At 39.3% G+C, this 26,865-nt stretch overlaps 1 protein-coding gene across 2 annotated transcripts in view; it reads left to right on the top strand.

Moving 5' to 3' along the window:
* Positions 1-26,865, top strand: part of zgc:165603 (uncharacterized protein LOC571425 homolog) — a 234,374-nt gene that overhangs the window by 179,903 nt on the left and 27,606 nt on the right. For both annotated transcript variants that reach the window (XM_022678960.2, XM_022678961.2), the window contains exons 4-6: positions 8,825-8,953; positions 14,465-14,544; positions 22,021-22,179. In XM_022678960.2, coding sequence (XP_022534681.2) covers positions 8,825-8,953; positions 14,465-14,544; positions 22,021-22,179 — 368 coding nt within the window. The remainder of the gene's footprint in view (positions 1-8,824; positions 8,954-14,464; positions 14,545-22,020; positions 22,180-26,865) is intronic.

The following is a 26,865-nucleotide window of genomic DNA, read 5'->3' as shown; positions in this document are numbered from 1 at the left end:
ACCAATAACAGAAGATTCTGTCATGGCTGGACAGAACATAAGAAGGTTTATTGAAGAAAGTGACGATACAATGGTCAAAACCAGTATAAAGCAGCAACGAAGAGTAAACATACCATAAACAAGATTCAGTGGGAATAAACAGGTTGTATGTGGAAAAACCAACAATACTCAGTGAGGTGTGTGTTTGGAGTGAGGGTGTATATGTATGGTTGTGAACAGGTGTGATCAATATTCTGGTGATTAACTTAGTGGAGGTGCCGTGTGCAGTGTCATGTGATCATGTAAGGGAGTGATGTCAGTGTATGGTGCCTTCTGGGTATTGTAGTCTTGTATCAGAGTGTTCGAGAGACAGGAGCGCTATCTGTGCTCCAAAAACAGCTTCACAACTGCAGTTGCCAACATTGGGAAGTTTCGTAATTTCCAAAAACAAGAGATTTCGAACATGAGTTTCTTAGAAATAGGAGTTTTCAAATTCAAAAGGATTCCAAAGATGAGAATTTCCAAACACAGAGAAATAGGTCCTAGTGGAAAATAGAAACAAGATGACCAATTTCCATACAAAAGGGCACCATCAAAGAAAACAAAGTGACCAAAACAGAAGTTTAGCCAAAAAAGGAGTTCCCAAAAATTTTATTCAAAGCCACACAACCATACAAAACCTGATAGACCATCAAAACTGCCTCATTTGATAATCAGCGTCTAAAGCTTTTATCTTTGAGGGCAAGGAGAGAAGCTCTTTTTGAGAAAATCTGATAGACATAAAACAATAAAAATACAAATGTAAAAACTTCTGAAGCTGGAGCTGTTCTAAGAATAATACATTTGGCAACCCCAGGGTGCAACCCTCAACCTCATGAATGTGTTTTGGAGGTGTTGGACAGTGAGAAGTTCAGGAAGTGCTCCTAACATTCTTAGACTGAATGTATGATAAGAAACTGTAGAGCAATACAATAAAACTCAACCTTCACATTGAACCCAGCTGTGGCAGTGAACACACACTCAGAGCCCCAAGCTATTGGGGATTAGGTGTTTAGCTCAAGGGCAATTTAACCATGAATGTTGATTGAAGACTTCCCTTCAGGGACCTCTACTGTCTTTCCTGCCGGTCTGGGGGATCAAACACCAATTTTCTGGGCCAAAGCTCAACTTACCTGACTTTTAGTCCACAGAAGCCTCTGTTTAGAGTTTTTTCAAAATATTGATATGGGAACTATTGCTTATGGATTTTTTAATGACTGGAAACAGGAAAATATATATATTATGGTTGATCATATGTATTTGTAAAATGTGAATTATGGACAACCAGAACTATGATGACAATCGATCAAGTTTTTGTTTTTAGGGACATTGTTTTTAACCAAATCAAGCAGGAATTGAACCGAAGAAGGACTATTGATATGAGTAATTAACAATGACAAAAATGGGACTGATATTATGTATATGTTTTTGGTGTGTATTGTGAATGATGTAGTGTAATACTCTCTGTTCTCAATAAAGCTTAAAAAAAAGGGAAAAGTTTGGGTACCGTAGGTCAAAGTGCAGGTTTTGTTGAATTTCGGGGCAAAAATAAGTAACACTACGTAAACTTCCTTTTTTACTTTCTATTTCTGTCTATTTCTCTATCTCTTTCTCTCTCTCTCTTTGTGTATAAAAAATAGTGTGCGTGTGTGTGTTTGTTCGAGGCAAATCTCTGAGAGATTATGGATGTGAATATGAATATGGAGAAGGGGACAAAAGCCCTCAGGGAACAGAACAGCATTTTGCATTTGAGTTGTACTGTATCTGCCACACACACACACACACACACACACACAAACACACACATCCAGTTTCCAGTTCATACAAACAAACTCACACACGAACATGTGCAATGTAAAATTCAGTCGTTTATTCTGTTTCCATCCATTGGCAGTCAGGGTTTGTATCCAACTAAGCTCTGTTGGATGAAAACACACACACACACACACACACTCTCACAGTTAGCTCCTGCACACCTTGAAATCACTCTTGCATCATCTTGCCGTTATCTGTTAGCCCCCCCCCCCTCTTTTTACTCCCTTTAAACCTTCCCCCTGAGCTTCTGAAGTCAACAACTGCAACCCCCCATAATTCTTCCCCTCCTCATTAAAGACCCACATCCCACCCTGCTGTAGCTTTATATCCCACTGATCAAAAATAGGGTATGTTACCATGGTATTGCCTCATTTAATATACTCAATATATTCAATATAGTGACTGTAATCTGTTGGGTTGGGCAACATATCAAAAATGTTACTATGGCCACCTCCTTGTTTCTACACCTACATGTATTATCATTCCTCTGTATTACTGTATCTACAAGGTCTAAAACGGTAGACAGTGATTGGACGCAGTGTTTAAAAACTCCAGCAGCACTGCTGTATCTGATCCACTCACTCATACCAGCACAACACACACACACACACACACACACACACCACAACTCCTCATTCAGTACATCACCAACATTATGTAAATCTGTAGTGTTACAGCAGTGCTGAGAACAATCCATCGCCCAAAAAAATAATAACACTAATAGCAGCTCTGAGGTGGAACAGGGTAAAAGGAGGATAATAAAGCCCACAGATATGCAGCTGCTCTGTAGGCGCTCCCAAAAGTTGTGTAGTTAGCTGCTTTCTAGGAATGCTGTACTAAAAAGTGCAAGATGTAGAAAATGAAAAAAAAAAAAAGAGCTCAGGATCCAGAGCCGGAGCGGTAGGAAGGAGGGGAGGGTCCAACAGATGAGCCTCATGAATATTCACCCTGCTAATGAGAGGCAAACGAGGAGTCTGTCTGGATAATCAGCATTATAGCCAGCAGGAGAGAGAGGCAGATTTGGCACAGTGGGGCGAGAGAAAGAGAGGGGGGGATAAAGTGAGTGAGAGAGGGAGAGAGAGAAGGAAAGAAGAAAAGAAAAAAAAAAAGAAATGGACAGAGAGAGATTTAGCCCGGGAACAAGACCGAGAGAGAGACAAAGAGAAAGAGAAACGAGGAAAGAGAAGAGAAAGAGAAAGAAAATGTGAGAGAGAGATGGCATGGATCGAAAGTCAGAGTAAGAGAAAGAAAAAAAGAAAGAAAGAAACAGAGAGAGATAGATAAAGCTAAAATGCTAAGAATAGAGAAATAAACTAAAAAATATTTGCTTGTCTGTTTCCATGGACAATTTGAACCAGACACTGCAGGTCACAATCATTACCACTCACTGCACTGTGCTGTCCACTGTGGATGGTAGGGTATTATATCATGTGACACTACGAATTGAGGAACGTTAAATGTCTGCTTTGGAAATAGAACATCACGTCCATCTAACACCCACTTTTAGACTCTGCTCAAACTCTGATTAATGTCATTATTTTACCTATTTATTTGAACTATTTTTATTAGATAAGATGCTTTAGCAATAGTGTAACTGAATATTGTTTTTTAGTAATAAAATGGTAATAACATAATTTGAACAACTCCTAATCTTTTATTTATCGTGAAATGTTCCTATAATCTGAAGAGCTGCTAGTGTTTTGTTGAGGCTTGTTTATTATGCATAATGTTAAATGCAAAGGCAGTACTCTGCATTTATTTTGCCCCTTATTTGTGCACATTTTCTGAAAGCTTTTGAATACAAACCGATTGGAGCAAAACCACTGGAAATCATGTAGGCATTGTAGTCAATAGCTCTAGCGAAACATGATCTCTGCCACAGGAACACAACTAATAAGAAACTCTTGCAAAAAATACCTCTTTTTTATCTTTTCGGCCATTTATACCACTGCCTATTATATATTTTTTGTAGTAAATGCATTTTTTGTTAGTAACTTTTGACTCTAAGATTCTAGTATTATGTTTGCATAAACATTTTTTTTTTCATTTTATAGTACAACAAATATTCAGAGCTTGCTGTGAGACTTGTTTGCATTAACATCTATTGTATTTTACCTTATATATCGCTGTGTTATAGTGTACTTTCAGAAAAGATTTGTATCTGATCTAATATAGATAAAGCTTATCAATTAAGTTTGGCCACGGGCCAGATATTTTCCAAGCCATTACGTGGCGGGACACAAAAGAAAAAATTCTGTTTTTGAAAATTAAGTGTAATGGGATGGAGTGAAAGAGACTAGTAGCTCTCCAGCCCTGAGGGTTGTTGAACCCAATTGCAGAGCAGTTACATTCCAAACCTGTATTGTCAGAGTCTAGTCCAATACACTATTGCTGCCCAGGCTAGTAAATTGGGACACGACCGGGAAAAAAACACCCTTATAAGGAGATAGGGAGCCCACATAGGGAGGCATGTAAACAAAAGCTCACCTGAAAAGCATTTTATTTATTTATTTATTTTTCATTATCGTTCATTATAGTTCAAACAACCTCACAAGCCAGAGGTTTCATGCTTGATCCTATTGCCGACCCCCGCTTTAGGTCTTCAGTTCTACCACTGAAGTCCTACCCAATAGCAGAGCTTGTTAAGCTTTATCTACCCAGATACCACAAAACCTGGAATCGTGATTGGACAGCCTCACACATCCGTCTTGACTACATTTGAACTTTAATGTGAAAGCACAACATTAGCACAGCTTCTGAGGGTTAGCGCTGCATGCTGTGGTTGCGGGCCGTCCTGTAGCGCTTGCACGATGCACTGCAATGCCTGTCCCCCGCGGGCCGGATGGTAACAGAGCCGTAATGAGGGGAGCGTCCTGCCGAGCTGAGGCAACAGGAGTGAAGAGCAGGTCACCCGCACAGCTGGTGCACAGCAACCAGCCTGCAACACACACACTCTCACACAGAGAGAGAGAGAGAGAGGTACTAATGTCATGCACATTATGTTTCATGTGAAATGGTACAAATTAAAGACCAAAAAATCACAAAAATAAAAAATAAAATAGATAGAGCGCGACTAGACGTAGAGAGAGATAAAGAAGGAGAGAGAGAGAGAGAGAGAGGGAAAGAGAGAGGGCTTCCTGCTGCCTGCAAAGCTTCTCACACACGCGCACATACACATACACACACACACACACACACGCACACATACACACACACAGATGCTGATGCAACCGTAGTAGAAGAAAAGCAGGGGGAGTAGTGAAGGTGTGTGTTGATAGCTGTTGCTCCCAGAGCTGCTAGACTGCTTTATAGATAAAAGTGTGTCTGTATATGTGTGTTTGTGTGTGTGTGTGTGTGTGCGCTGGTGTGTGTGTGTGCTGGTGTTTATTAGAGAAGCAGAGTGTGCAAGTGTGCAGAGGCTGGTAAATGGATTGCACAGCCCAAGAAGGTGTATGTATGTGTGATAGATATCTCAACCTTGAAGAGTATTTTGAAAGCAGAGCAACCCAGCTCTTAAACATCAGCTAACAGACGCCTGTTCTGCCTGTTCTGAGACTGATGAATGTAGAGAGCCCCATCTACCCACCCAAAGTGAGCGTGACCATTCGTGCTATCTCAGAATTTGGCTGCTGATGGCTTGTAGTATGGTCTGAGATCCTCTGATCATAGTGACAGCGCCTTAAACCCTATCTGGATGTGATTAGTTTCTAAGGTTTTCCGGGGTAATTCCGAGGGGGGGGGGGGGGGGGGGGGTTCCTCTGTGATTTTATTCCCATCCGGGACGACCATGTATGTTGTGTTTTCTCAGAGAAAATTACAGGCTCAATTATCTACTGTTTTTCGCTGAAGTCCTAATGGTGGTCGTCCGGTAATTTTAGTCCTATCTGTAAGAACATCTCTAAGTTTCGTCTCTTGGCATTTAATTCATTTTCAAGTTGCTATTTGTCCACTGCCACACACCGTAATTACACTTTGGGCACGCGTTTCCACGGAGATCGACGTAAACACATCAGCGAGTGGAAATGGAGGAGCTACTGAACGTGATGTCATTGGCTTGTAGGAGGATCTGGGATTTAAATCAGCGACCCTTGGATCATAGTGAACCTTTGAGTCTGTTGGAACCTTTGAATTCCCTGGTTATGTAGCTTTGTCATCAGCAGCCAAAGTCTGAGCGAGCAACGTGAATATGATAGCTAACAGATGCCTGTGCTGACCATCTATCCACCCAAAAGTGAGAACATGACAAACTGTACTCTCTCGGACTCCGGCTGCTGATGCCTTAGTCTGCTGGACCACTCAAAGCCACCCTGCGCTTGTTTGTTTTCTCTGTAGTTAAGTCATATTTGTTCGCCAAAGCCATGCAAACATTGGCAACACAGAAGTATGCTTAAGCCTTAAGATGCTGAAACTATTGCAAATCTCCTGATCATGCAGCTTTGTCATCAGCAGCCGAAGTCCGACAGAGTACATTTGGCCATGCTCTTTATCTGGGTGGGTAGATGGCATTATCACCACTCATCACTCCCATTGTTTGTTGGCTGGTGTACCAAAGCTGGTGGTATGACGCTTTCTTCCAAGCATATTGGCTGCTTATTGATGCTGCATTGGTGGTTGTTTTAAAAGAGGTGGTGTCTGATTGACATGTATCGGAGGAGGCATGCTCTTGTCCTTGGTATACATATCTGCACACACACACACACACACACACACACACACACACACACATATATATTCACACAAACACACACAGTGTGCAAGCTGGCCTACCGCTTTCATTTTCTGCTCTCCAACAATAATCATCCACAATAACTCATCCACTGAAAACTCAGCTGCTCACACACACACACACACACACACTACAATCAGCATGTCTTCAGTGATGTGATGCCAACACTGTTCCTCACAGTGAGTGCACGCACACACACACACACACACACACACACACACACTCACACACACACACACACACACAAACACACACAAACATATATATATATATATATATATATATATATATATATATATATATATATATATATATATATATATATATATACAGACAACCCATGACAAATTCTGTGCACATGAAAGGGGGAATAATGAGGATTATTCAAAGATGCACTGGCAAGAGTACAAAAACTCTCCCCCAACACACACACACACTCAGAGACACACACAGAGTTGGTGTCCAGCAGAATGTGTTGTGAATGTGTTTGTGTGTAACTGCTATACTGGGTCAGCTCTGATTGATTTGGCAGGCAGCCTGTGCCAAGACCAGAACACTCTCTCTCTCTTTCCCTCTCTCTCTCTTGCTCTCTCTCTCTTTCTCTCTTTCTCTCTCTCTCTCTCTCTCTCTCTCTCTCTCTCCCTCTCGCCCGAGTCTGGGCAGTGTGACACCTCCAAGTCTTCCCGTATTTTTTTGGACGCTTCCAGGCTGCTGTGATTCTGAGCAGGCGCTGCACTGAAGCTATAAGTCAGAAAACCCTGTTACGGCTCTCAAGTGGCTAAGGGGCTTGTGTCCTATCGCTGGGACCAGAGTTAAAATTCCCAATGATGCCATAACTGTCCATGACCAGCAACACAATGGCCTGGAAGAAAGGCTCGGGCCCTCCCTCCCTGTCTATTGAGAGCAATGCTAGTCATGGAGACACACAGAGGTTCTGCCTACGAATGTGTCTTTCATAGCTCGTGTGGCGAGGTTAGATGCACTTAGAAAAGATTAGGTGTCCAAAAAAAACTCATTTAGACTGTTATTGGCAACTCTTGGACATTTATTTGAGCTACATATGCATAAGTAGAGTGTAATGCTTTGGTAAAGCAATGTTGTAGAGGTTCCTAATGACAGTGTCCTGTGAGTTCTTGCAGATTTGTTTGTGGTAGGGTTGAAAAAGTGTTGACAGGGAGAATAACAGCATGCCAAAGAGCATCCCAGACATTTTAAATCAGGGATGGGTCTGCCAATCATGGCATAGTATCTGTCTGTGTCTTCAAGGCAAGCTCTTGAGATGGCAGCAGTATTCCACTAAAAGAACTCTGGTTCTTGAACCAGTTCTTTTCTGGCCTGCAAGGACCATGGTGTGTTTTTAGTGAATTTTAGATCATAAATCATCAACAGATGGTGTTGCGCAGCAACAGTGCTCCTATATATAAAGATACGCCCACAAATGTCATCACGGTTCGCACCGAAGAACCTATTATTCTTCGGATCCCACTGCAAACAACTGTTCCTGCTTCCTAAACTTACTTTTGTTGGTGTAAACGCAACAAACGCTTAAAAATTAGGTTTGTAAACATGCCGGTTCCATTCCTTTTTTAGTGGAAAAGTGCTCCATGTGAATGAGCATTGTCCTGTTGAAAGAGTTCACTAGAGAGTGTGCATTCAGAAATGGTAGAAACACAAGCAGCAGGACTTCATTAACATAAAATTTAACTGTCAATTTGCCTGTAATAAAGACAACCTTTTGTGAACCTCTTTGTGAAGAAAACCAACAAATCTGCAGAAATATTAAGCCAGTTAGCTTTGCTGACCCGACCCTTCATATGGCATTACATAAGCAGCAGTAGGAGGCAACACACACACACACACACACATACTGGAGAAAGCATGTTTTAGCTTCCTCTCTCTCAGGTATAAACATGGATAGTGGGTGGAAATTGGCAACGGCTGACGTTTTGGAGAAAAACGCATAAAAATAAAATCACTATCAACCTCCTCGAAAGTTACGTGTTTCCATAGCTACTGCTGACTTGTTAGAACCAGTTTGGTCCACTCGTAAAGAGCTTTGCCAAGTCTGAACCAGGCCACACCCTGAAATATACAGTCTCTTACAGACCCTACCACACCATGTACCAATCATGTACTGTAGAAACCCCCTATAAAACCACTGGGACCCAAAATCCCTACTTTACTACTTACTCCTAAGAGATAAATGTGATGATCCAAGTGTGAAAGTGCGAGTGAAGTGACACGCTGTTTCCTGTTGTTTTTCAGAGGACAGGAAGCTGTTTGTTGGCATGCTGAACAAGCAGCAGACGGAGGAGGACGTGTACCGCATTTTCGAGCCCTACGGAGTCATTGAGGAGTGTACTGTATTAAGGGGTCCTGACGGAAACAGCAAAGGTGAGAATCAACTCCTCTTGCCTGCCTCCTTACAATTAGGGTTGCCAGATTTCAACCGTAGTCACTTGGGATCAGGCAACCTGCCCAGTACAAAGTCAGGGGCTTGGTCACTTAATAAGTAGCACATTGCTTATTGGTGTGAAGTAAAATGCTAAGTTTATCTTTACAGGAGAAAAAAACACTTTTTTCATTGTTTTCCAAGGAATTAATGTAGCATTGGATGATTTCTATTGGTCCATTCTTCAAGATAAAAGAACAACTGCCAAATTCAATTTATGTTAAAAAAATAATAGCTGCTTAGTTGGTTTGAATCCCGGTCATGCAGCTTGCCATCAGCTGCCGGAGCCCTGAGAGAGCACAATTGGCCTTTAAAAACAGGAAGGTGATAAGAGTGATAAGGTGTTTGCATGACAGTGACAATGTGATCATGTGCTCTGTAACTTTGTAGACCTAAAATCTCTACAGCTTTCATAAATTTCCACTTTCTTTCATTTTCTCTGTGTCCTGTCCACTTTTGCTCTTTTAATTTTCCACTTTTTTCATTTTCTCTGTGTCCTGTCCACTTTTTCTCTCTTAAATTTCCACTTTTTTTTTCATTTTCTCTGTGTCCTGTCCACCTTTGCTCTCTAAAATTTCCACTTTTTTATTTTCTCTGTGTCCTGTCCACCTTTACTCTCTCAAATTTCCACTTTTTTTCCTTTTCTCTGTCCTGTCCACCTTTGCTCTCTTAAATTTCCACTTTTTTTTTAGATTTTTCTCTGTGTCCTGTCCACCTTTACTCTCTTAAATTTCCACTTTTTTATTTTATCTTTGTCCTGTCCACCTTTGCTCTCTTAAATTTCCATTTTTTCCTTTTCTCTGTGTCCTGTCCACCTTTGCTCTCTTAAATTTCCATTTTTTCCTTTTCTCTGTGTCCTGTCCACCTTTGCTCTCTTAAATTTCCACTTTTTTTATTTTCTCTGTGTCCTGTCCACCTATGCTCTCTTAAATGTCCAAATTCTTCCTTTTCTCTGTGTCCTGTCCATTTTTTCCTCTCTTAAATTTCCACTTTTTTATTTTATGTGTCCTGTCCACCTTTCCTCTCTTAAATTTTCACTTCTTTTTTCATTTTCTCTGTGTCCCGTCCAACTTTGCTTTCTTAAATTTCCACTTTTTAAAATTTCTCTGTCTCCTGTCCACTTTTGCTCCCTTAAATGCAGTAAATTGCAGTTTTTCCTCTTACCTGTGTCTTGTCCACCTTTCCTCTCTTAAATGTCCCTGCTCTACACACAATGCACATTAGTGAGGGTAGCTATAGTATAGTTTGTGGTTCTTTTTGGGATATCAACAGACTGGAATGCATGTAGATGAACTACAAAACGACTACATAGATCACTGTACATCAGCATTCTTTGGACAGTGTCATGTGGGCAGAGTCCTGTGACCACCAATGAAAGTCTAGAGAAGACCTACACAAACTGAACAGCAGCAGATTCAGAGCTTCTGTCTCTGAATTTACCGTATCTACAAAGTGGAGCAGCTATAGGTAGGAGTGTCTAATAGAGTGGAGGGCAGTGTGATTAAACACAGTGTTTAAAAACTCCAGCAGCACTGCTGCACCTGATCCACTCAGAGGCAGAAGGCAAGGACAGAGGTTTGGAATGCTGGAAGTAAAGCTCTCGAGTTCTCCTTGAGCTTTTCCACTCTGAAAACAATCTCCTCCTCTAAGCAGAGCCGCATCTGGACAGACTCCAACAGTGCTGTCATTTACTCGTTCAATTTCACTCCATCAATTCGTCTACAGCACACACACACACACAGAAACACACACACACACACAGGCATGCATGCACGCTTGAGCACACTAACACACACCGAGCATGCATGCTCAGATAGATCCTCTGTTTCAGTACAATGCTTAGACATGTACACACACACACCGAGATGCGTACGTGCCCACACACACACTCATACACACGCGCAGCGGACACATCAAGCCGATGTTCCGGGCTGGAGGTGCTTGACGGAAAGGCCTGACACCAATGTGGCAGAATCCATTCCGTGTGCGCGTGTGTGTAGCCTCACCGCAGCAGGACGCCAATATCACCTGACAAATCCCATTTCGGCCCAGAGCTCACTCCAATACCCAACTGGAATTATTCACCAGTCCGTGGATCGCTGTGTCCATTAACTCTCTCTCTCTCTCTCACACACACACACACACACACAAACGCACATGTATAAGTAGACTCATGTAGTCACACACTTACTGCACACTCTCATAGGCTGCGTTCACATTACAAGCCACATTTCTCAAATCAGATTTTTTTTTTTTTGCTCAGATCAGATTTAACTATCTTGACGATTTACATTCACAAATGTAAGTGATCTGTATCTGTGTGTAATGTGAACAAATCTGTCCCTGAAACGTCTCACATACACATGTTGATACGTGTAGAAAGGTTGCCTTCCTCACCATCATAAAAACATCATATTCGAGAGACGACTCGTAGCTTTATAATGGTAAATGGATGCATTAGCAGCTCATATGTGGAGCAGCTTTTGCTGGAGTGGAGAAACAGCAAACAGCTGGTCTGAAGTTCACGCTCAGGTCGAGGAGGTGAAAAAAGTCCAGGCGGTTTGCTTTTGCTGTTTTTGCAGCTATAGCTGCACAGCTGCACCAAGAGATCTGAATTAAAAAAAAAATCAGATTTGGCACGTTCACACAGGCATGAAAAAATCCGATCTGAGCCACATTGAGCAAAAAAAAAAAAAACAGATTTGAGTCATTTCAGTCATTTATGTAATGTGAATGTAGCCATGCATATATATATATAATCAAGAGGAAATATAATCAAGAGGAAGATGGATGATCACAAGCCATCAAACCAAGCTGAACTGCTTGAATGTTTGCACCAGGAGTGCAGGCATAAAGTTATCAAAAAGCAGTGTGTAAGACTGGTGAAGGAGAAAATGCCAAGCTGCATGAAAAAAACTGTGATTAAAAACCAGGGTTATTCCACCAAATATTGATTTCTGAACTCTTAAAACTTTATGAATATGAACTTGTTTTCTTTGCATTATTAGAGGTCTGAAAGCTCTGCATCTTTTTTTTGTTATTTCAGCCATTTCTCATTTCCTGCAAATAAATGCTCTAAATGACAATATTTTTATTAGGAATTTGGGAGAAATGTTGTCTGTAGTTTATAGAATAAAATCACAATGTTCATTTTACTCAAAGATATACCTATAAATAGCAAAATCAGAGAAACTGATTCAGAAACTGTAGCGGTCTCTTCATTTTTTTCCAGAGCTGTATATAGATACACACACAGCCATGCATTTGGCATGTCCACACACACAAGGTAAACCGCTACTGTCAGGAAGTGGACAGGCATGTCAGAAAGGTCAGGAAGTATGTGTGTGTGTGTGTGTGTGTGTGAAGGATATGATTGCATGTGAGACACAGTGGCTTCTTCTTCTTTCCCCAAAGCATCATCAGCATTTCATACAGCCACCATCTTTACCCTTCCTTCTGCCTGAACTTCAGCATTCATCCCTCTTCACTACAACATGCATTAGGACACATGGAGGCTCATTAGTGAGGAGAATTAAAGTGTGCTGACAGAGGAGCACGCCAGAGCTCTGCGTACACTGTGTGTACAATGCATGAGTGTGTGAGTGTGTGTGTGTGTGTGTGTGTGTGTGTGTGGAGCTGCTGTATGGTGTTATTACTCTTAGTAAGTACTAATCGAGGGTTACACTGGTGAGTGTGTTTTCGTGAGGAGACAGCCGGCCTGCTTAAACGACCGTATTTCAACATCTGTGTTGATTCCACATTCAACAAATGCTGCTTCTTACGCAGTGTTTCAGACTATTGGCCCCTAAATGGACTCAGAAATTGAACAACGCTGACAAAAACATCACAAATTAGACTCGCCTCTGTGAGTTTGGCTCACAGTCTTTAATATTCGGTTGTAGAATGACTGATTAGAGAGAGAGGTCAGGACTGCAACCAGGCCAGACCAGTCAAGTAACCATGGGCTACTCATAACGTGTGCAGCATGTGATTTAGCATTGTCTTATTTAAAAAATATATATATATATGGATATCCCTGAAAATGATGTGGTTTTAAACACAGCATTTAATAATAAAGGTGCTGTTGCCATGTGGATCAGCCAGACGTGACTCTTCCTGTACCAGTTTTCTCCAGTTTCTAACAGTCTTTTGAAGGTGTAGGAAACAGTACCCCACCTCTCTGGCTTCATCTGTAAAAAATCTGTAAAATCTGTAAAAAAAAAAAAAAAAAAGACTTACAGGGGTTGGACAATGAAACTGAAACACCCGTCATTTTAGTGTGGGAGGTTTCATGGCTAAATTGGAGCAGCCTGGTGGCCAATCATCATTAATTGCACATTGCACCAGTAAGAGCAGTAAGATTGTGGAGGTTCAGTTAGCAGGGTAAGAGCACAGTTTTGCTCAAAATATTGCAATGCACACAACAATACGAGTGACATACCAGAGTTCAAAAGAGGACAAATTGTTGGTGCACGTCTTGCTGGCGCATCTGTGACCAAGACAGCAAGTCTTTGTAATGTATCAAGAGCCACGGTATCCAGGGTAATGTCAGCATACCACCAAGAAGGACCAACCACATCCAACAGGATTAACTGTGGACGCTGTAAGAGGAAGCTTTCTGAAAGGGATTTTCATTGTGTGATGATTTTTCCCCAGATACCTTCAATCCTAGAAAGGTTTATGCCGCTTGTGGAGATGGTAAACATACTGGACCCTATTTTAGTGATCTACAGTGCATTGGTCAATTGCTGGATTTAGAAGTTTTGGAGGGTTAGGAGTCTTGTCCAAGGACTCTTATAGGTGTATCACAATATAGTCACCCAGACGGGGAATTGAACCCCAGTCTTTCACATAATGTGGAGGCTCACAGACAGATGGTGGTGTTATCCACTCTGGCACGCCAACCACCAAACGTTTTATCAAGCTGTATTAATGAATGTAACTCTGTACTGTAGTTCTTTCCTAAGGTTTGGTAAAGTAATCTATTGTCCATGTGGCTATATCAGCTATATATCAGCATCTGAATAAAAGATGCAGTGCATCATGGATGTTCAGTGTAGGCTTGTGACTCAATTGCTTGAATGGTGTAATGATATTATGGGCTGTAGAGGGAGAAGTCATTTTCAATATTTCCTATTGGAACATTGTTTTCAGGTATTTTTAGGTATTTTTTACCTGATTATTAACACTTAATTTTTTTCATACGAACTTTTGTTGAAATGTAATGCAGGCCTTTATTTTATTCCCGGTCTTTCTGTCACTGTTTGGAGCTGCAGAAACTGTGTTGTGTGTGTGTGTGTGTGTGTGCATGTGTGTGTGTCCACTAGTGGTGGTCTCGAGTGTAGTAGTCACCTGAGACGCAACTGTGTTCTCTTGCTGACCCACTGTACTGCTCTACATTATATCTTACTCTCGTCTCCCCCTGTGTGTGTGTGTGTGTGTGTGTTCTGCAGGCTGTGCCTTTGTTAAGTTCTCCACACACACCGAGGCTCAGTCAGCAATCGGCGGTCTACACGGGAGCCAGACCATGCCTGTGAGTATATCTTTACTACACACACACACACACACACACAGTACATCATTTCATGTTGATAAAGGCTATCACATGTGCGGCTGCTGCGGCATCAGCGGCAATCTAAGTGCAAATGAGTCCTCTAAAGTGCTGCGCTGTTCTGGGGCTCTCTTTCTATCTCTCTCTATCTCTCTCTCTCTCTCTCTCTTTCTCTTTCTCTTGCTCTCCTGGGTCCCTCACTCTTGGCTCTAGAGAAATACTCCTCTTTATCTCTCCTCTCTATACAGAGCTGAAGAATTATTCATCTTAGAGGGAGAAAGAGAGAGAAAGAACGCTAGAGAGAGACAGAAGGAGAGAGAGAATGTGAGAGTAAGAAAAAGTGGATACATTAAAGAGAGGACAAATAATGGAGCAGAAACGAGTGAAGAAGAGAAAGAGAAGGAAATGGAAAACAGAAAAAAAGAAATGGGGTGAGGAAGAAATAATAAGAAAACAAGAGACAAAAAAGAAGAGTGACCGAAAAGAGTGAGAGAAGGAGAAAAAGAAATGAGTAGGAGGCAGAAAGAGAGAGAAAGACTGCCAGAGAGAGAGAGGATTAAATAATGAAGATAAAAAAGAGAGAGACAAAGAAAGAGAGAGAGAGTAAGAAAAAATTAAAGAGAGGGAAAATAATGGAGTAGAAATGAGGGAAAGAGAGAAAGAGAAATGGAAAAACAAAGAAAAATAAATGAGTTGAGGAAGAAATAATAAGAGAACAAGAGAGAGAAAGAGGAGTGACAAAAAAAAGTGAAAGAATGAAAAAAATACAGTTTTTGCAGTAAGAGAAAGAAAGAGAAATAATGGTAGAAAGAGTGTGAGAAAATAATAGAGGAGAAAGAAAGAGAGAGAGGGAGAGGGAGAGAGAGAAAGAGGGGAGAGGGAAGTGAAAATAAATGTAGAGGGAGGAATAAGAGAGGAGATGAAAGAAGAAACAGAAAATAAGAAATAATAAGAAATAAAATTATAAAAATAAATAAATAGTGCAAGAGAGAACGAGAGAGACAGCACAATGGAGAAAAGAGGATTAGGAAATAGAGAGGTGGAAGATACAGAGAGAAAAAAGTAGTAAGAAGGAGAGAAAGTGACAGGAATGAGTGGATAATAAGGAGAAAGAGTGAGACAATTTGAGAAATTAATATAAGAGAAAGAGAGAGAAAAAATAAATTAAAAAGTGAGAAATAGTATAGGAGGAAGATAAAGGAATATTTAGAGGGAGAAGGGGAAATAGATGAAGAAATAGAGAGAAACATGTGGAGAGCAGAGGAAATAGAGGGGGAAAAGGAGAGAAACAATGTAAAGAAGTAACATGAGTGATGGAGAGAGAAGAAATAATGTATATGAGAGAAAGAGAAGAAGAGGAACTGACATGAGATAAAGAGAAAGAGCTAAAGACAGAGAGAGAGAGAGTCAAAGAGAGAGTACACAGGTCCACTGCATTAAAGAGTCCTATTCTAATGGCAGGACTTCTCTACAGTCTGCACTAGAAGAGCTGTGTTAGTGTGTGAGTGTGTGTGTGTGTGTGTGTGCATTTTGCACATATGTGTCAGCAATGGTTGCATCTTTACAAAGCTGAATGCAGCATTTATAAGGGGCGTAAACATTTTGACATATATGGGGTATAGAGAGCTGGGTACCACTTTAAAATAAGACTACCTTTATAAAGGGTTCATTAATAATCTACAAAAAACACATACATAGAAAGGGCAACAATATAGACGGCTCTGGGTTCACTATTTGTCAAACAACAGGTCACTGTTGCCCTTTCTACGTATGTGTTTTAACTGATTATTCATTTTTTAAGGCTTTTACAACCTAATTAGTAACTAATAATAAACTAATTGTAAACCATTTATAAACCCTCTATAAAGGTAGTCTTACTTTGAAGTGGTATCCAAATTTCAACCTTGATAAAGCATTATGTGAATGAACTTAACATATTTTAAGCTTTATGAAACAGGTCTCCCCAATAATGTTAAGAACAGCAAATGCAGATATATTAATATGCATTTTATTGCTTTGTGATTTAAAGCTTTATACTGTGATGGTATAACGTTTTTATGTTTGAGATTATAAACCTTTATGGATACCACTTCAAAATAAGACTACCTTTATAAAGACTTTATAAATGGATTACAACTAGTTTATTAATAGTTACTAATTAGGTTGTAAATGCCTTAAAAATCATTAATAATCAGTTATAACACATACATAGAAAGGGCAACAATGACCTGTTGTTTGACAAATAGTGAACCCACAGCCATCTATATTGTTGCCCTTTCTACGTATGTGTTATAACTGATTATTAATGATTTTTAAGGCATTTACAACCTAATTAGTAACCATTAATAAACTAATTGTAAACCATTTATAAACCCTTTATAAAGGTAGTCTTATTTTAAAGTGTTACCAGAGTGCTGTGACTGCAATTCAATTAATGTGTTAGCTTTGCATGATGCATATTGTATACATATTGTATGAACACATACACAAACACACACACACACACACACACACACACATATTACCATTCATCTAGGCTCAGCATCTTAACGTAAATAATTTAAATGCAATTAAAATACAGCATTGATGCCGCAGACAGACATAGTAAACTAGTTTATTTATGTGTGTGTGTGTGTGTGTGTGTGTGTGTGTGTGTGTGTGTGTGTGTGTGATGCTGTGTGTGTGTGTGTGTATTTGATCACTCAACCTTGAGCATATTTAGATATTACCCCAACCCTGAAAGCAATCACACTCAAATGAGACTTACAAGGCCAAAAGAAAAAAGAAAAAAACACTATTGCAACACACACTTTCTCTCATACACACACACACACACACACACACACACAAACATAGACACACTTTCCCTTTCACACACACATACTCACACTGGGGGCCGAAAAAAGCATATTGGCATTGCTCTCACACACCCTGCCTAATTAAGGACATTTACATATCGAAGCAGCTTCCAGAATAGGAGAAAGTGTGTGTGTGTGTGTGTTTGTGTGTGTGTGTGTGTATGAGAGAAAGTAGCCAGCTTGCAACCTTTTCAGCTGTTCTAACCTTTTACAGAAATGCACAACATCCACTCTGAGCAAACTCTTCATATGCAGCATCGTTATACATTAAAAATGATGCATAACACATTATAACCATGTTTATAATGCAGTATGTTACTTGGTAACACTTACTTTCTGTAAATCTCATGTCTATTAGTCTATGAAATAAACATAATCATAACACGTTATGATGCATTCATAAAACATTATGAACATAGCTATACATATTTATACAATTGTATAACAATGGATAGCCATGCTTATTATGCATTATTATGCATTACTGTGCTCATAATGCATCACCAGTTTATACATGTTTTTAATCCTGGAAGCGTATTATGGTAACACTTTCGATTGTGTCTACTGTGTCTATTAGTCTCTATTATCATACTGATAACAGATTATATTCATGCATTCCTTAGGCATTATAAATGTTATTTAATAAAACACATTCATTAAAAATGTATAATACATATATAATATAATATAATATATAATATAATATATAATAATATGGACATGCTTATCTGCACTATGAATTGTGATTATAATGCATCATAAGCTGTGCTTGTAATGTGTCTGTCACTTTACTTGTAGTGTACATCAACATGTTATAGTACATTATAAACTAATATAAGCTGTTTAATATAATATTTAATATAAATTTACATAATAAATTACTGGCTAAAAGTAATTATAGAAGCTTTGTTAAGGGTATTGGTATTGACATATAACAGCTTGTAAGCAGCTAATGGAGTATTATGAAAACAGTTCATAATGCATAATGAATGGCTATATATTGTTATACATTTAAATAAATATGCATAGATATGTTTATAATGCATTATTGAATGCATTACAATGTGTTATGAGTCTAATAGACATGACATTCAAAGAAAGTATTATTAGTAATATTAATATTAGTAGTATATATATATATATATATATATATATATATATATATATATATATATATATATATATATATATATATATATATATATATATTATTATTAATATAGATATTTAACACATCATAAGCACAGCTTTATACTTATAATTTTTATTAACATGTATAACCATGTTTATAATGCCTTAGGAATGCAATATAATCTGTTATGAGTTATGAGTTTATATATGGCATTCATAAAAGGTGTTACCAACTACTGCTTGACTACTTTAGGTTTTAGTCATTTATAATGTATTATAACATGTCTTTGTATGCTTCAAGTAAAGTGACATATTACCCGTAGTGACATATCCAGTATCACATATTATAAACACAGTGCAGAATTCATAGTGCATTATAAATATGGATACACTGTATTGTGTTATTTTCTAAATATTTATAACCATGTTAATAATGCCTTATGAAATCTATCATTTTAATGTGTTGTATCTGTGTTTATAGAATCTTACAGGCATTACATTCTTAGAATGGGTTCCTCTAACTTCTTCTCTTTTCTTCCCCATTTCCTCTCCTTCTCCTCCTCTCCTCCTCCCATCCCCCCTCTCTCACTCTGTAATCATTAGTTGAGAGTATTTTGGCCTTTACAGCTGATTGATTTCCGGGGCACCTTCGCCACCACACCAAATGTCATGTGTTGCACTAAATCATTAGAAGCTTCTTAATGAGCAAAAGTGTGTACGTGTGTGTGTGTGTTTGTGTGTGTGTGTGTGTGTACAGGTGGGAGGGGATGTGTGTTTGCTCATTTTTGAGTGATCCACTTTTGGTAGTGTGCTAGTATACTCTGATATCATACAGTAAGAGTGACCAAAGTGATCCAGTGAAGAATGAAGGATGGTAAATTGTTATTTAGGTTTATTTTCTGTCAGATGTTGTAAAAATAAACCATGTTTTTGTATGAAGCATCAAAATCTAAAGGGCTGCAGGGACCGCCTCATGCTACCAGTAGGGACAAGGTCTGACTATGTAAAGTAGAATGCTTAAAAGCATCAAATATTCTAAACTAACCAACTCATACTTCTTAGTACATACTTAATAGTTCCATTGCTGCTCTGTTTGTAGCTGCACTGTTTGGTTTGTAAGCGCTGTATAGTTGCTAGGTTATCTGCATGTGGTGGAGTGATACATGGAGTGCTTTGGTTACAGTGCATTACCGGCTGATAATGGCACTAATAGAACGCCTCTCAGCCAATCACATTGCAGGCTCGGAACTAACTGTGGAGTAATGGACAATATATTGCCAAAAGTTGTCGCTTTGGTTTGTTTACACAAAAATGACCTTGAGTGACATCACATTCCTAATCCATAGGGTTTAATATGATGTCAACCTACTCTTTGCATCTGTAACATCTTCAGTTTAAGGCTTTTCAGGCTTTGCACAAGATTTAGGAGTGTGTTTATGGGAATTTTTGATCATTCTTCCAGAAGCTAATTTGTGTGGTCAGACACTCAACACAATGTTTTCTAATTCCAAATTTGCTCCTCCATTTTTTATGGACTTTTTGCTTCGTGCACTGGTGCACAGTTATGTTGGATCAGTAAGGGACCCCCCCAAAATGTTTCTGTAAAGTAAAGGAGCATAAAATTCCAAAAGTCCAACATCTCTTTGTTTGCTGAAGCATTAAAAGTTCCTTTCACTGAGAAGAGTCCTAGATCAACTACTGAAAAAACAACCCAATACCATAATCCCCCCTCTACCAAACTTTACACTTGATATGATACCTTTTGCAATATAGTTTATATGGATGTTGAATTATTTATTGCCCAGCCTTATTTATGAGATTAGCAAAATCACAATATTAAAAGCTGCTTCAATACCAATTGAAGCTGTCACTGGTTCCATTTACTTTAGACTTTGGTTCTTTGTTTTCGGTGTGGCTCTCAATTAAGCTCAGCTCTCATCAGGTTATGTTGGACAAAGGGGAATTGGGAATCATGAATCCCCAGACAGTACAGGACTTTAAGTTGTAAATATTGAACTGGTTGTACTGGCCACAGGCAGATTGGAGGGCTAAAGATTGGATTATTTACACCTCACACCACAGGATCATCTGAGAAGATAATCGTTTAAGACCACCCTGCTATTGACCACCCTGACCTTCCACCATCCTTGGCCCAATTATCCTGTAGTGTGGATCATGCTTTAACATCTTAAACATCTAGTTTTATATGATGGATCTATTTTCTTCCAAATCTGGTCATTCTCCTGTTTCCAATGCATCCCCTAATGAAAGCTATTTACACCTAATGAAAAGTTACACCCATTGCTGACACAGATGTGCAAATGCACATATACACACAGCTTGTTGAATCCTTGTCAAGAAGTACTGCCAATAGAATAGAATAAAGACCCTCTGAAGCTTGTAAACATGAATCTATTGGCTCCATGCATAATGCCTCTGGAGCAGTGGAACTCTGATCTCTGGAATGATGGAGCTCCATCTATAGTACTTTAAGGATGAGTTGGATAGTTGGGGATTTACAGAGATGATAAGATAGGGGTAGTGCTCATCCAACATCCTGACCTCACTGAATGCAATCAAATCCTCATAGTGAAGCTTTAAAACAGTTACTCCAACAAAAGTAGGATAAATTTAAAAGTTTTTAATGAATGAACAGGTGTTCCAATACCTTTGTCCATATGGTGTATTGGAACAATTTGTGCTATGTACCTGTATAAGATGTCCTTGCACTAAAAGCCACTTTTTCTTGTTTTTTTTTTTGTGAAATACTATAGGTCTCTCCGAGTTGTATATGCATGCTTATACATATATCAGTGTTATATGCTTTGCCCAGTAATTCGGAGCTAAGGAACAATTGGTTAGAATGGATTTTTACTTTCTGGACCTTGACTACCCACCTCTGTATGTAAATAACTAGGTTTAAATAGGATCTCCGGTGGATTTTGCTTTTTACAGAGACTCTAAGTCTAGGTCAGTGGCTGAACTGCACTTAGCAGGGCATTACACATGTTATAAAGTGTAAACATATGACATTGCAAAGACTGTTATTAGTGTAAAAATGTCTTTATTTTTAAAACATTGTGCTGTTAGCCAATCAGAGGTGATATGTTTGCATGTATGAATATTCATGAGCAAGAGCCAAAATTCTGTCGTTTCTTTCCATTCACTCCTCCACCAGACTAAAGCAGTGTTATACCAAATCACCGGATAACTTTTTATTTAAAAAAAACGGCTCACATTTCATACATTCATACATAGAACACAACTACACAAAAAACGATGGAATGACACCTTTAAATGTTAATATTAATCAATCCGTTTTTGGGTGGGGAATTAAGCCCCCTATCTCATTTGAGTACATAGATGAAATGTCGTGTACATGGAAATAAACACATCACACTATGAAAATGAAATGCAATTATCTCTCTCTCTCTCTCTCTCTCTCTCTCTCTCTTTCTCTCTCTCTCAGGGGGCGTCCTCCAGTCTGGTGGTGAAGTTCGCCGACACTGATAAAGAGAGGACCATCCGCCGCATGCAACAGATGGTGGGCCAGTTTGGCATCTTCAACCCTGCTGTGGCTCTGCCTTTCAGCACGTACAGCAGCACCTACAGCACCTACACACACGCCGTGAGTGCACGCCCACACACACACACAAATACACACAAATACACAGATATACAGGGTTACACCCATCCTCCCACACTGGTGTAACATGATCATATTTGTACAGTCTTTCACACACTATGCCGTTTTGCTATTGCATTGATTATGGAGACACAGTACAAACATGTATGGGCCCGAACCCGATTTAAACCCCACATTTTTTGAGTGAGTAGAGAGTAAGTAGAAGTGAACTTTTAAAAAAAAACAAATTCAGACTGTCTGAATGAGCAAAATCTGTTCAGAATGATGTTAATTAACATTGCAACACTGAAGAAGCATAGACCTATTATTTAAGAAAAAATGTTTTTTTAAGAACAGCTACACACAGCGCTGCTATTAAAGTGTGTCATATGGAGAAATGGAGGAGCTCAGACATTCTAACTTGTGCAACTTTTATTTAAAAAACAGTTTGATTTGTTACTTTTCTATATTGTAATTATCACACCATAGCTTTATATAAAATAAATTTAGCATTAAAAAAACAGACGCCTACATCACAGAGAATCTAAGCTGTAATAGACAGTAATTAATAAACAGTAATATAGTATAAATAGCAGCAGCTGTACATTTCGACACTCTGTTACACTTCCACGGCTGATAAATGACCTGACTCAGTATACCTCAATTAGGACGCCTGAAGGTCTGCACCAAGATTCATGACTTTGTTACATTGTGTACTGAACATATAGTTCGGTTAGTTTTGGTTTCACTATGCAGTTTAGTAAACAAACTAAAGGACTTTACTACATCCTCTGGTACTACTTTAAAATAAGACTAACTTTATAAAGGGTTTATAAATGGTTTACAATTCATATATTATTGGTTACTAATTAGGTTGTAAATGCCTTAAAAATCATTAACAATCAGTTATAACACATACATAGAAAGGGCAACAGTATAGATGGCTGTGGGTTAACTATTTGGCAAACAACAGGTCACTGTTGCTCTTATATGTTATATATCTTATATGTGTATGTTATAACTGATTATTAATGATTTTTAAGGCCTTTACAACCTAATGAGTAACTTTTAATAAACTAATTGTAAACCATTTATAAACCCTTTATAAAGGTAGTCTTATTTTAAAGTGGTACCCATCCTTTCGTCATCAGCTACGTGGGCAGAGTCTCTCTATACTTTATATAGAGTTTAAAGGTTTAAAGAATGTTAAGAGATCGACGAGTTGCTTTGGCAACTTTTGACGAATTCTAGCTATAGCTCTAGCGAAATTCCAAACTATCTAGAAAAGGGATTTCATACTGCAGGCGAACCAGATCACGATTCAGTAGATCCAGACAGAGACCACCTCTTTTGGTTGGACTGTGGTTTGTGCCCCCATTCAGACCCAAACTGAGGTCTTCATGCCTCGTGCTTTTCTGCTCCAGAGAGTCCAGTTCTGTTGGCAATACTTCGCTAAAGCTATAACTGAATGCATTCATTACAAATGTGTCGGAAAATTATAGCATATATTGGAAATTAGAGATGTACTGTCTTAGCATTCTTTTATCAGGGACAATCCTACCAGCCATACACACTCTTACCATTCTCACACATCCCAAACATCCACACACACTACTCCAGCTGCCCATATCAATGCCTGATGGCCTGTCATCTATTTTTTTCCTCCATCAAAGCATTGAATAATGCATTAACATCATTTCAATTCCCCTCTCATGAATACTCAGGGAGGAACTCCGAGTTCACATGTAATTTTAACTCCGCCACTCCCTTCGGAGCCCTGCGCCGCACGGAACTGCCGCACGGAAAATCCGATTTCTCCGCTCACAACGCGCTTCGCCTTCCCCTTTATTTTACGCTTTACCAATATTTGACTTTGATTAGAGGACGCAACTTTTATTTTTTCTTCTTCTTCTTTTTTGGCGGATGTTCGTAGTTTGGCCCATCTGACAACGGCGACGCGTTTTGGAATGCTGAGCCGCACGTAAAACGCAATTAATCTCCGTCAGATGAGCCGGGAGTTCATTTACAGCTGGGTTAATGTATTCAAAAAGGCATAATTCCAGCGAATATTCATGAGCTACTTATCAAACGACAACGCGATTAGATATAGATATTCTTTCTGATGTAGCAGAATGCGGCCTCCTTTCGCCCACGCTCAGAAGAGCAGATTAAACGCGGTATTAAAACGTGTTAAAAGCTGCTGCGTTATAATCTGCTGGATGTGCCGCGCCAAAGGATCTATACTGCACATCAAATAGATCCGCTCAGCCTATATATAGACTATACCCTACAGGCTCCCAGCCTTAATTACAGCGGGAGTAAGGGAGTGCGCGTGTGCGTGTGCGCATCGCTACATGCTGAATCTTGTGCATGTGTGTGTGTGTGTGTGTGTGTCTGAATTTCCTACCATGCAATCATTTGTGTGTTAATTGGCTGAATCAGGTGTGGTCAGTGAGGAAGTGCACAGTTCTGTGTATTGGTGTTCTTCAACCTCTTATAGCCTTATAGACATATTAAAAAATGAATGCACCTAATATTATATACTGTACAATGTAATCTACTGTAGGGTTTGAAAATGTGATTCAAATAAAATCAGATGCCAGCCAATTAAAGCAGAGCTTTTACATGCTTTTCCCCACAGGTCAAACACAAAAACGTAAAATCAGCATATTGTTTTTTCTTCTGAGGCAAAATAACAGAGTGGTAAAGTGAATAAAAGTGTAGTAAAAAGTCACATATTTACTATTTATACCTCAAACATCGACTGAAAATTGACATTCTACCATGTTAAAATTGCCCATTTAATAGAATTAGTTGTTTAAAATCTATATGATTAAAATTCTACTTTTTTGGCCCATTTCTAAGCAAAATATTGCTAATATAATTTAAGTAGTAGTTTGGTGAAAATTGAAAATCAATTAAGCTTCATTTCTTATTGATACAGATACAATTGATGAGCAAAGTCATGTTTTGTATTCTAAACTTTGCTTCTTTGCTTTACAAAGAATGCTGCTAAGCTAACACTGCTAAATTACACTAGACATGAGTCCTATTTTACACCCTGCACAAGGTGAGTTTTGATGTTATTTGCTATCTTACACCCTGTCAACAGTCACGATTTCACTTGTTTATGAAGGAATTAAGCATGGAAATATGTAAGGTAAATAGGTAAGCCTGTTCCTTAGGTGTATTTCACAATAGATTTCTCAAAAACCCTTTAGTTCAGCGCTAGGTCAATGCTATTTTTAGAGACAACAGGGCTCCCTCTTTGTCACAATGTATGAATCATGTTGGTGCATTGATGCATTCCTGAGTAAATAAGCTTTATATACAATGCGCAATATTATTTAAAATATAATTTTATTTCTAATTTTTCCTATTTTCTCCCAAATTTGCACAGCCAATTACCCAACCCAATCATTAGGACTCCTCCTATCACTAGTGATGCCCCAACACACCAGAAGGGTGAAGACTAACACATGCTTCCTCCAATACATGTGAAGTCAGCCACCTCTTCTTTTCGAGCTGCTGCTGATGCAGCATTGCGGAGTAGCCAGCGCACTCGGAGGACAGTGCAGCGACTCGGTTCAGATACATCAGCTCACAGATGCCCTGTGCTTCAGACATCACCCTTTTAGTGATGTGGGGAGAGAGCGCCATCTACCCACCCGGAGGGAGCAGGGCCAGTTTTGCTTCCTCTGAGCGCCGGCAGCTTGATGGCAAAGCTGCATGAGTGGGGGTTTGAACATGCGACCTCCCGCTCATAGTTTCAGCTTTTTTTTTTCGTCAATGGGGTTCTAAGAGTTAAGATTTGAACGTGCCAAAGTCAGAGCGCACCCAACTCTTAAAGGCAATGACAACTGGAACACTGATTGGTTTATTTCACGTTACACCCAAAATACACACATAGTAAACTAAGCAAATTAGTACATGCCTTTTGTGCATTTGTTGCGTCCTTAAGACACCAAAGACACAAATATACGCCCTAAATTAATCTATATAATCTTCATAATGCTATAGATCACTAAAATAGGGCCCATAATGTTACTAAATTTTTCTCTGTAAAAACATGTCCAAAATGTTGTCTCTCATCGTGCTCAGAAGGGCTAAATAGCTTCATATGAAGTACTTTAATACAATGTATGATTAATTTTAGTCTATAAGAACAACAGTAAACAATGTTTGTGCACATAAGTACTGTACACACTGAGATTCACTGTGTGTGTGTGTGTGTGCATTTCATAATGTTAATGTCTCACTCACATTCATTATTTATCCTGTGCATGTGTGCTACATATTGAAGCTATTTATGCATCTGACCACCCACCAAAGCCTGTGTGTGTGTGTGTGTGTGTGTGTGCTGTCAGTGTGTAAGACCCCCTTTGACATCCAACCGTAGCCCAACAGACGGAAACCCCCCAGGTATACCACAATCCACCTGCTCTCTGACCCTCAGCATCGTAAACAGCGAGGACCCCCACCTAGTCTCAGCTTTCCACAAATCCAGCCCCCCGCCTCACACACACACGCACACCCCACTCCCACACACACTCCCTCCCCTGCAGGAGCCGCACTCTGTTTGCAGGAGAAGAGCGTAAATGATTTGAATTCCATGTGGATTATTAAAATGGGAACGGCTAGCACTTCAAACATTTCCTTAAATAGTGAAATTCAGCCCTGAGGGACCAG

The sequence above is a fragment of the Astyanax mexicanus genome, chromosome 4 (genome assembly GCF_023375975.1).
Source record: "Astyanax mexicanus isolate ESR-SI-001 chromosome 4, AstMex3_surface, whole genome shotgun sequence".
Taxonomy (NCBI): Eukaryota; Metazoa; Chordata; class Actinopteri; order Characiformes; family Acestrorhamphidae; genus Astyanax; species Astyanax mexicanus.
Note: the sequence above shows the minus strand (reverse complement) of the source record. Positions and strands in the feature narration are given on the sequence as shown.